The 12,091-nt window shown below is 44.1% G+C and overlaps 2 protein-coding genes across 2 annotated transcripts; both read left to right on the top strand.

The window, feature by feature from the left end:
* Positions 1–1,601: 1,601 nt before the first annotated feature.
* BDB00DRAFT_754048 (cytochrome P450) lies at positions 1,602–3,972 on the top strand (the record flags this gene model as incomplete). Its single annotated transcript, XM_053118731.1, has 9 exons — positions 1,602–1,831; positions 1,935–2,008; positions 2,106–2,136; positions 2,254–2,297; positions 2,373–2,454; positions 2,619–2,738; positions 2,817–3,299; positions 3,467–3,577; positions 3,663–3,972. 9 exons carry the CDS (start codon positions 1,602–1,604, stop codon positions 3,970–3,972), a joined length of 1,485 nt encoding a protein of 494 aa, XP_052985118.1.
* Positions 3,973–7,130: 3,158 nt separating this feature from the next.
* On the top strand, positions 7,131–12,048 carry BDB00DRAFT_866924 (uncharacterized protein; the record flags this gene model as incomplete). Its single annotated transcript, XM_053126285.1, has 13 exons — positions 7,131–7,253; positions 7,367–7,507; positions 7,600–7,752; positions 7,847–7,978; positions 8,068–8,214; positions 8,304–8,450; positions 8,540–8,686; positions 8,776–8,922; positions 9,012–9,158; positions 9,244–9,390; positions 9,472–9,538; positions 9,955–10,030; positions 10,116–12,048. 13 exons carry the CDS (start codon positions 7,131–7,133, stop codon positions 12,046–12,048), a joined length of 3,507 nt encoding a protein of 1,168 aa, XP_052985117.1.
* Positions 12,049–12,091: the final 43 nt, after the last annotated feature.

Here is a 12,091-nt window from a genome sequence, read left to right as displayed (position 1 = left end):
CCATTTTCCTTCAATATACTCCATCAAAAAGCATCGCAGCAACTTTTTACGTACAATATCATCTTTATAGTTGACTAACGTTGTCAAGAGTGGTGTTCTTGCTGCTAATGGCAAGAGCTCGCACACACTGCTGGCGGTAGTAACAGCACGAAGGACATGTTAGCGATATTCTAAGTGGCACTACACTTATGGCAGCTAACAACAGTTGTTATGTCTTGTTACTCATTCGTTACTTCCATAATCATCTTTTGTTTTAACTGACTGACATAGCTAAGGATGGTGTTCTCGCTGCCAATACAGTAATAAAAATTCTAGAACCACCATTATCAGCGCTGACGACTTATTTCCCTCTCCTCTTCCTAACTTTGGTAATCTACTGCCAGCATATACATATGCATACGCCCTGTAACAATATAGCATAGATAAACAATGGGTTTTTTTTTCTTCAAACTTTTCTTGAGGACTTCAAGGACATTCGTTCTTTAATCTTCTTTACTTTTTACATCTCGCATTTTTCTCCGTGATAAAAATACATATAGTTTCATTGATCGCATTTTCCTTTTTTATATACACATCCTGCCTTTTTCCTATCATGAACGATTACTACTGGCAATATATGCTGACGATATGTTGGTGTGATATTAGTATAGAAATTAAAAGCATCAATTGATATTGACGAGCTCACACGTGATACTATGTGAATCTGTTCGGATTAAACTATATTAACTCTAGCTTGGTACAGTACTCGCTCTATGATAAGCTTGGAAAAAGTTCATGTCGGCCTTGTTATTTGTGACAGTCCTGAGCTCTGGATATCGCCGGTTATTTTGCTTATGTAGCACATACCATCACGAACAGCCGAGAAGCAGTAAATGCTCTAGATAGGCGCTCGAGTTCGATGTTGTACTTTAGACAGATAATCAGAGCAGAGTCAAATATATCGCATCAATATCAATCTTGGATAAATCAACAGTGGCACTTTGACAATCGTACACAAAGTGGAAAGTTAAACATGCGATTCGTTTTTTGTGAGGAACGATACTAACCACTGCTTTGGCTTGTATAGTACACGGCATACTGCATGTGTAGTGCTACATTCTTAATGTGCGTGAGCGCTCGACGATCAGCATATGATACACATAGCCCATATTCTTATTGCAGGGAAGTAAGGGGTAGTGGCTACTATATATCACACATGAGAAGAAACATCTCCCTCATCTCTCAAGATGGCTCAACTTCATCAGCACAGTACGTAGCAGTAGTCATATTGTGTATCAGGCCTCCAACTTCGTATATATATCTGCTTTTATCACTGTCTGCCAATTTCTTTCCATACAAAATCTATTGCATACCTAGCGTTTCTATTATTACATAGTGAATATACACATTGCATGTGTGTTTCTGATGCGGATGATGAATACTTGCCCTTGTGGGCTACAGAAGTGATCAATATACACGCGTATGAAAAGTAACCTGGGCTCGTGTCACAACGAAATGTAACCAGGTAAAAAGGGACAATAAATGAAATACACCACATTTTCCTTTTCTTTCCTCTCATTTTTCATTTTCCCCAGGATACACATAACGAGGTGTCTGCTTCCATGTTGACCCCCGATTCAATTGCAAGCGCTGCTGTCCTTTCCGGTGCCGCTGCTCTCGGTTTTTTGTTCATAAAATACCATGACCGGGCAGTATTTTACGATCGTCCCGAAGGTGTCATGTTCAATCCTGGTGCTCCGCTTTTCGGTTCTCTCTTCGAGCAGATTAAGAACAAAGAACGCATCTTGGAAGCAACTGATGATCGATTGAAAAAATTCGATACACTCACTTTGTAAGGATCTGAGTTTGTCCTTTTTTTGTTGTGAAAGGAAAGAGAGGGAGAGATGGATCACACAGACGAATTTCTTTGCTAAAACATCGCATGGTATACGCAGCGCTCAGACAGTGCTTGGACTTCCCCCGCAGATCATGACGATTGATCCAAACAATGTCGAGTACATTTTAAAAAGTAGGACAGAGAAAAGAAACAAGACACACTCTTTTTATGAGCATTATTTCACTAGTTCACTCACAGTTTGTTTTACTTTGATTCTGGTGTTTGAAAGCCAATTTCTCGAATTATGTAAAGGGGCCGCAGTTGATGCAAGTAAAACTTCTCCGCTCCTTATAAAATCTCGTCCACCGATTTGAATCGTTGCTAATTAGCCCTGAATGATGGCGACTTATACTACTCTGGAACATACGATAATATAGGAATGCCATGGGTGACTTATTCGGCCACGGTATCTTTGTTGCAAGTATGTATACACGTTTATGTTTGCTAGTCATCGTTATAAACCTTAGAGCTGACAATGATATGATGGTATTTTTAGACGGAGAACAATGGAAGTATCAACGAAAGGCTGCCAGCTTAATCTTTAACGTGGTCAACTTTAGAGACCATTTCACAGGTGTGTGATATTCTGTTACCGCCTAATTCAATCATACTTTTTTTACTCCTATTGACAGTTCTCCATATTTATTTGTAAAATGTAGAGTACGTAGTTTTGCGCTGTGTCTCATTAGATCTATATATCTGCGGTATTATGGGAACTAAACTGTGTGTTACCGTGTATCAGGGTTTTTGTGAAGGAACTCAACATCTTATCCAAAAACATCTTTGACAAGAAGGCTGAAAACGGCAAGTCGGTTGACTTTCACGACGTCATTTACAAATTCACTTTGGACTCGTTCGTCTAGTAAGTTTTATGCTCCTTATGATATTACAGAATTCCCCTTTTCCAACTCACGTTAAAACACAATCTTTGTGTTAATAGTCTTGGCTTTGGCAAGCAGCTCAACTCACTGTTAAGCAAAGAAAAGGTTCCCTTTGCGGAGTCATTCGATATTTGTCAACAAAAATGTTTTGAACGCTTTGTTGATCCATTCGCCGATCTACGTGAGGCATTGAAACCCATATTCAGACCAGGCACCAAAACCATCAAACAACATCTCAAAACTGTTAATGATTTTGCCTATACTTTGGTCAACGAGAGACGCGAGCAGCTCAAGAACGGTGGCGAGTACAAGGATTTGCTGTCACGTTTTATGAGTGCTCGCAATGAGAAAAATGAGCTCTTGAGCGACACCGAGCTACGCGATACCGTGCTAAACTTCATCATTGCGGGTCGCGATACTACGGCTCAAGCACTCTCTTGGACTTTCTATAATTTGATGTTGCATCCTCGTATTGAAGCCAAGCTTCTTAGTGAGATTAACGAACATGTTCCAGAGGATACATCGTCGCTGGATGCACCAACGTTCTACGAGATTAGCAAGAAATTGACATATGCACATGCAGTGTAAGGCTTTTCTTTTCTTTTCTTCCTATTATAACTGATTTAAAGCATAATAGACCTGTACAATGCTTATCATTATACAAATCACTGCTGACATTGAACAAAAAAAAAACATCGTATATTTACAGATGGTGTGAAGTGCTGCGTCTGTCTCCATCCGTTCCCAGTAACCTCAAAACGGCGCTTGAGGACGATGTTTTGCCTGACGGTACTCCTGTGCGAAAGGGTGACTCTGTGAGGTAACCATACTCTCTATGAAAAACATGAGTAAGAAAATTGAAAGGTACTAATCTCACCGTGAGCCGATTTTCTTTTGATTTGTAGCTGGACCCCTTACGCCATGGGTCGCTCAGAGAAGCTATGGGGTCCTGATGCTCGCTCCTTCCGCCCTGAACGCTGGATAACAGAGGATGGCGACCTTCGTCGTGAATCTCAAGGGCATTGGCCTGCTTTTCATGCAGGTCCGAGAGTATGTCTCGGCCAGAACCTTGCAACATTGGAGGGAATCGTGGCCATTGTTATGTTGCTAAAGCGTTACAAATTCTCGCTCGCACCTAGTCAAGAAGTGACTTATACGATATCGCTCACACATCCCATGAAAAATGGGATGAAGGTGTTTGTAGAAAGGCGCTAGATTTATGTATTTAATGTGGAGCTTTTGCTGATACTATCTATATGCACAACAATCCCCATTTATTCTTCCTCGCCACAATTTTTCATGGGACCTTAAGAAACTTTATTAAACAGTATTTTATGTATATAAAGTAACAAATCGCGGTGAAAAGCCTTCCACTCCATTCGAGGTGCGAGTTTGATGATCGGCAAGTTTTTCCTTCATTGACTGCTTGGACTTGAAAATTATTGCCGCCACCACTTCAACCAGCGTTCTGCATTTGCGAAGCTGGTCGACAGCCAGTTGGAAGCCGTTCTCGCCCTTAACGTCGTACATTGTGTTCGTCAAGTCTTCAAAGTCAATCTCTTTTCCCACTGGCACCACTGCATGATTGTTGACGAGACACTGGACGGATAGGCGCCATTGATAATAGCAACCTTTTAACAAAAATTTGGGATCAACTTTGCTAAAAGGAAACATTTGCTCGTAATGCCAGCATAAAGCCGTTCCGCTGCGCAAGAGAAAAGTCCATCACCAGGCCAGAGAAATTATTGTCGATCTTGTTGTCCGTAGATCCGATTGCAAAATCAAACATGAGGGAAAAGGTTTTGAAGTAAGCCGCAAAATGGGTGGACGAAATTAAGCCAACCAAAGACAGCCTGAAATATGACAGCATATTGATCAAGTTCTTGGAAGTACATGTTTGTTGTGCACAGATAGAATCCATCGGGGAAGCAGTCGTAAGTCACATCCGTGAGCATTAGATACATTTTGAATTCTACGCGTGCGGCAATGTTGGGCTCGCAGAAAGTAAGGCAATATTGGCGAGGGGCCATATCCGCAGATTGGATATAGCCTGGGAACTCGCCATTAAGAGCATTAAGCGCATCGTACGACAACTCCAAATCAGGCTTTTTCGCAGACAACTTGTCGTTTTTGACCAAGTAGTCACGTCGATAGCGTTTGATCTTGGATTTGTGCTGAAGATTAGCATCGATGAGTCAATTGGATGGCTTGGGCTTTGCGGACGGATGGTGCTGGTGCCAACCAACAATGTCTGCGCCGTATCCGTTGGACATTCCGAGATGTGCTTGTCAACCTGTCCCGACGTATCCATCGTATCATGGAGGGGGGTTGAACTCGACAAGGGTGTGTGTGCCCTTGTATGTCAATTTGCCGACATTGCCAGTAAATATCAGGTTGACTTTTGCAACACATCCAACACGAATCAAAGGCGATTTCTCCGGGGCAAAAAATACAGCCAGCTTTCAATTGCTTTCTGATGTTAGCCTTGGTAGACTCAAGTTTCACCAGTTTCTAGCAACCTTCCTTGGTACATTGGACAGCATCAAGGCACCCCTTGCTGATGCTAATGCCTAACTTGATGTGATCAGAGCTCTTTTGGAAAAGTTGCCAGCCGATGTCTGTGTCGTACACCAAACGGCCTTCATCGTCTTTGAGGTGTAGAATTTTCTGAGCAATGTTGTCGCTCGGAAAAACGCGTGAAAGACGTGGTCGCAAATAGAAAGATGTTGAAGCGTTTGTCGCGGATGGTGTTGATCCAGGCTACTGCAGTGCAGAACGACTGCTTTCTCCCAACAACGCGAGTTTCTTGAACCCCACAAAAAACCACTCACTCCTTATCACATCTTTTATATGCATTAATCCAGGCTTTTTAGAAATACATTGGTTCCCCATTAGTATAGCTCAGTATAACAAAACAACAAGCATATTTTAGATATCGCCGTATATAATTATTGTTTACTTAATGAACTAAGTGTCACGGAGATAATAAAAAAAGAGCGAGAATGCGGTACTGTATTTGATACAGGCTGGATGTTCGTCAACAACTAATGGGATTATGTGTACGACGCCCTGGACAAGCCATTAAACCGCATACTTCCTTTTTTGGATCGAGGCCCTTTGTGTGATTTCTGTGTGATACAGTGTTAGCGTTTGTTAGTTTTATGGCGGAAAATGACGACAGTTGAGAAGGCTCATGCAATCAGACGCAGCAGCAATAGCCCTTATACAAACCCTGGATATTAGCGAAACAACTGAGTCGGGGACAAAAGGGACACAAGAAGTAGGGGAGCTCGCCATCTGTTTATAGCTTGTTACTGCCATGCTTGATCAGAGATTATAAGGGGTACAAAGGTTGCAACTGAAATTAACACTAGCACCGGTCAAACAGCGTATAATATCACCCAATTGAAGCACTTCATGTAAAGAAAAGAAACCCTGTACTCCAGGGATTTATATTTGCTATTCATGTCAGCATATTGTCCATTACACGGGCTATTCTGTTCGTGTATATTTCAATGAAGAGTGTACGTCAACTGGTGGCCGGAGCATCATCTGAGAGAATTTAATAGACGACATTAACATATTCGTCCACAGCATTTTATGATGGACTTGCTGCATTGATTACAACAACAAAGCAAGAGTTTCTCCGCGAAGGAACACACAAGAAGCAGGTTCAGTTGTCTAATAAATATCTCTCGATCGTTGAGAAGAGAGGATGGTGGCAACAACACCGAAATAGCTGCCCTTTGAGACGACAAGTAAAAAGGCGAGCACATGTATTCTTTCTTGATTTTTACGTGGTTCATACAATGCAGGTGAATAAAACAGTCCTGCATAAGAAAAACAGGGGAAATGAGGAATCGAGCTGGGAAGAAGTAATATAATTATCCAGGAGCATTTGACACTAGTGACTTTTTTTGGCGCTCTAGTCATTTCTGCTATGCAGATGCAAGCAGTACATGCATCGCGTGTGATGAGAAGGCCACTCAAAAAGCAATGCTCCGTAAAAGAATCTGTGAGCCCTTCTCCTCCCTTATTGCTCCTACCTTTGGGGTTAATTAAACAGCCCTACGCGCCTCTCGTCATGGATCGACATAGCTACTACGATGATAGTACTTCGCTACTAAGTAGATATAGTTTTCTGATCATTGGGCCTGGAGTTGAATATAGTCCAAGTGATGCAGCAACAGTAGTAGCCAGCTAGCAAAGTGAATCGAGGGGATTCGCGTTTCTTAAAAAATGGTATATATAAGACACAATCTACCGTCCACAAAGAACATCATCATCACAACAGAACCACATCTCCACTACAAGTACATTTTGTATCACTCTTCTTTGATCACCACTGAAAAACCTATACTCTATACCTAAAAATGAAGATCGCGTCTATTACCGCTGCTATTTCTCTTTTGGCCGTTGCCACATCCGCTTTGCCTCACGGAGGTTATAATACCAACGTTGGTGGTAGCAACGTCGATGGCCACGTTAGCGGTGTTGTAAGATTTTCCTCCATCTCTCTCTTTTTACACTATCCCACTACTATCAACGACATATTGCACTGTGACAACAACAACTCACATATACCAATTTGTTTTCTTTTTGTCTTTAGCTGACTAACGCAGCCAAGGGTGGCGTTCTTGCAAGCAACGACAGAAACTCGGACACCACTGTCATCAATGGTCATCACAAGCGTGGTTTTTCGGATACCAATGTCGGCGGTAGCAACGGTGAAGGTTCCGTTAGCGGTGTTGTGAGTAGCAGTAGCTTATATGCTCTTCAATGAATCATTTTTGCATTTTACCTTTCCTTTTTTACTTATATCAATCGTTCCCAATAATGTAGGCCACCAACCTTCTGAAGGGTGGTGTTATTGCCTCGAACGACAAGAACTCGGGTACTACTGTTGTCGGTGGTGGCTACCAGGGTCAACATGTACGTCGCTGGTCAGATACCAACGTTGGTGGCAGCAACACCGAGGGTCATGTCAGCGGCGTTGTACGTATACAATCTTATCATTCTAAACTGCTTCCTGCTCGCCATTCTATTATATATCGCAACTCTAAACATTTTCATCTTCAATTGATTTTAGCTTACCAATGTGGCCGAGGGTGGTGTTCTTGCTTCCAACGACAAGAACTCGCGCACTAACGTTGCCCATCAACGCCGATCCTCTGACGTTAACGTCGGTGGTAACAACGGAGAAGGTCATGTCAGTGGTGTTGTGAGTAATATTGCCCTTTTTATCTTCGGGCTGAACCTAGGAGTTTGCCTATCATTGAGTCTAACAAACACGTTGATATCTGTATACAGGCGACCAATCTAGCCAAGGGTGGTGTCCTTGCTTCCAATGACAGAAACGCTGAAGCCACAGCTGTCGCTGGCCACGGCCACTACAAGCGCGGTCACTCGGATGTCAATGTTGGTGGTAGTAACGGTGAAGGGCACGTCAGTGGTGTTGTAAGTAATATTGCTCTTCATACCTACTGGCTATATCTGGGAGTTTGCCTATCATTGAGTCTAACAAACACACTGATATCTGTGTACAGGCGACCAACTTGGCCAAGGGTGGTGTCCTTGCTTCCAACGACAGAAACGCTGACACTACAGTTATCGCCGGCCAAGGCCACTACAAGCGCGGTCACTCGGATGTCAATGTTGGTGGTAATAACGGTGAAGGGCACGTCAGTGGTGTTGTAAGTAATATTGCTCTTTATACCTACTGGCTATATCTGGGAGTTTGCCTATCATTGAGTCTAACAAACACACTGATATCTGTGTACAGGCGACCAACTTGGCCAAGGGTGGTGTCCTTGCTTCCAACGACAGAAACGCTGACACTACAGTTATCGCCGGCCAAGGCCACTACAAGCGCGGTCACTCGGATGTCAATGTTGGTGGTAATAACGGTGAAGGGCACGTCAGTGGTGTTGTAAGTAATATTGCTCTTTATACCTACTGGCTATATCTGGGAGTTTGCCTATCATTGAGTCTAACAAACACACTGATATCTGTGTACAGGCGACCAACTTGGCCAAGGGTGGTGTCCTTGCTTCCAACGACAGAAACGCTGACACTACAGTTATCGCCGGCCAAGGCCACTACAAGCGCGGTCACTCGGATGTCAATGTTGGTGGTAATAACGGTGAAGGGCACGTCAGTGGTGTTGTAAGTAATATTGCTCTTTATACCTACTGGCTATATCTGGGAGTTTGCCTATCATTGAGTCTAACAAACACACTGATATCTGTGTACAGGCGACCAACTTGGCCAAGGGTGGTGTCCTTGCTTCCAACGACAGAAACGCTGACACCACAGTTATCACCGGCCAAGGCCACTACAAGCGCGGTCACTCGGATGTCAATGTTGGCGGTAACAATGGTGAAGGTCACGTCAGTGGTGTTGTAAGTATATTGCTCTTTATATCTCTCGGCTGAATCTAGTTTGCCTATCATTGAGTCTAACAAACACACTGATATCTGTGTACAGGCGACCAACTTAGCCAAGGGTGGTGTTCTTGCTTCCAACGACAAAAACGCCGACACCACAGTTATCACCGGCCAAGGCCACTACAAGCGCGGTCACTCGGATGTCAATGTTGCCGGTAGCAACTATGAAGGCCATGTCAGTGGCGTTGTAAGTTCACTTCTCCTTACTGCTCTCTTTGTATCCACCTAAACGGAGAAGAAGCTAAATATTTCTGTGTTGTATGTTTAGGCGACCAACTTAGCCAAGGGAGGCGTACTTGCTAGCAACGACAAGAACTCCAACACCGAGGTTGTCGGTACCTACTAAAAGCACTTTTTCTCCTATATCAGTCTCTGCTTTATATACCCATCGCTACACTTTTTCTTTTATGGGGATTACTTTTTCATTCTTAAACCCCTCCCCCAGAGCTACAATTTCATTCAGGCTAGAGTCGACTTCACTTACTACGAATTAGCAATATAATAAAAGAAGTGAATTTATTACTATTTTACCCTAATCTACAAATTTGGAAATGATTTGCCCGTTTTGGTTTGACACACACACACACAGGCAGCGCTTCTTTTCATTTCCCTGCCCGTTCGGCCCGTCAATACACAAAATCTTTCTGCCGGACGGACCGACAAAATGTGAAAGTCTTCAATACAGCTTCTCCCTTGAATTTGCTTCTCGCAACATCGTAAACATTACCTCCCTTGATGGTTGATGGCATAGAGGAGACTAATTCTTCTGGTCATTTTACCAAATTGTTGATTCCGCGAACTGCTTGTTTCCGATGTCGAAGCATTAGGTACGGAAACTTCTAGTGATGATGACATTGCAAAAATAAACATTCCTCTTTAATAAAAAGTTAATATATTATATTCTAAATGCAGACACAGTTGCGATCGCAAGAACCCCTGCTCCAGATGCAAGCTCAAAGGCCTAAGCTGCTCTTATCCTGAACACGCGCCCACATTAAAACAACTGCAAGAATTGACGACGGCGCTGAGTAATCGAGTCCATTATTTCCAAGGCCTCATCCGACACCGTCCACATCCTCCACTCGAGCAGCAATTGACGCATCAAAACAACGTTTTTCCATGCCAAAAATGCTACCAATCTTTACAACCGTGCGACATGACGCTACCAAGATGCAAACGATGTCAGCAAAACGGGGTTACATGCGCATATGATTACGACGAAAAGCCCAAGATTTACCACATTGCGACGGCCGTAGCAAAGCTCAATGCGATGATGGACAAGTACGAACAGGCGCTTCGACGAGAAGAAAAGAAGCGGCAGCGGAAAGCAATCTGGACGGTGATGTCGTCGCGCCAGGGTTACACAGGAGTTGCATATATTGCGTCGTACAACGATTTACTCAAGCTGATCGACCATATTGCTCAAGTCAATCAGAGTCCCATGATGATAATGATGGATGTGGCACACAAGAAGAATCGGCTGGACGAGTGTCCTTTTGCAGTATGGGATGCATGGGCTTATCCAACGCATCCAGCGATGCCTAGTGACTATCCTATTGAGATTACGGAACAGCTCACCAGTGACCTGCTGGATCTGTACTGTCGCACGCCTTGTTGCTCGGCGATCCGGCTGCCTATCATTGACACGGAGGAATTTATGGCCCGATACAAAAGTGGTAGGGCTGCCAGAGTTCTAGTCTATGCCATATGCGCAATGACCGCAAGAAATGCGTTCCAGGTCCATGTCTGGAACAAAAAGACTAACAGCGGTGGTGGGAGTGGTGATGGATCGCAATACAATATGGGCAAGGCTCTCTCGGTGGCCTATTGCCTTCAAGCACGGGAGCTCTTGGCGGATTGTTTCGATGAACCGTCGCCAGATACGTGCCGGGCAGCGATATTGCTGTCTTATTGCAGTTACCAGAACGGGTATCCAGGGCTCATTAGCTACTATGAATGGATCGCAGTTTCCATGGCGCACGATCTAGGCCTGTACGATGGATCCCTGTCGCTGTCACCGTACGACAATATGCTAGCATGGTCTCTCTATTACTTTCACATATGGAGCCAGCTGCTTCGAGGGGGATCGGCGCGGCTGGGGGATGGATGGAACAGCCCGCCGCTGCAGTTGCTACAGCCTCCGCAGAAGACGCACAGAGACTACTACCTGCTCAGCACTTGGGCCTTCAAGTTCCAGCTGCAGACGCAGCGAGATGCGGTGATGGCGTGTATCTTGTCTGCACAACAACAAGGCTTGAGCGCACAGGAACTTGCAGACATGTTACAGCCACGAGAAAAACAACTTGACAACTTTTACAACCAGGAGCTGCCATGGGAGTTCAAGCAAGACCTGTCGGGTCAGCTGCACCGTCACCATCATCACCACAATAACAGTAGCGAACATGGACGTTACACAGCCGACGTTGACATGTTTGCCCGGGCGTGTATTTTGTTGGTGCAGGTCGAATTTAACATCAATAAGATTTTACTCCACTATCCGTTTTTGACGATGCCGGCGACGACGACGACCAGCAAGGGACGCCGCGACTCGCACTTTGGCATATGCATGCATGCAGCTTATTCTATCACATGCGCGATCGAGGCCTCGGCAAATTATTGCAATAGCCCATTGATTGGTCTCGTCTTTGCCAATAGTGTCTATCACAAGTTCTGGCGCTACACAAACAGTCAATTGGCTCTACGCTATCTGAAACGCTCAGTGGACATTTGCAAATCAACAACCGTCTACGCCTATGATTTCGAAATGGCCAAGACGCTGGTCAAGATTATGGAATCCCATGTCGAGGTGGCATGCAGTGACGGAATGGACAAGGATCGACAGTAGTAGAGATCTCCGTAAGGAAAGACTTCCATACACACACACAACA

This window comes from Zychaea mexicana, assembly GCF_025766255.1.
Source record: "Zychaea mexicana strain RSA 1403 chromosome Unknown BDB00scaffold_3, whole genome shotgun sequence".
Lineage (NCBI taxonomy): Eukaryota > Fungi > Mucoromycota > Mucoromycetes > Mucorales > Lichtheimiaceae > Zychaea > Zychaea mexicana.
This window is presented reverse-complemented; position numbering and strand designations above follow the sequence as displayed.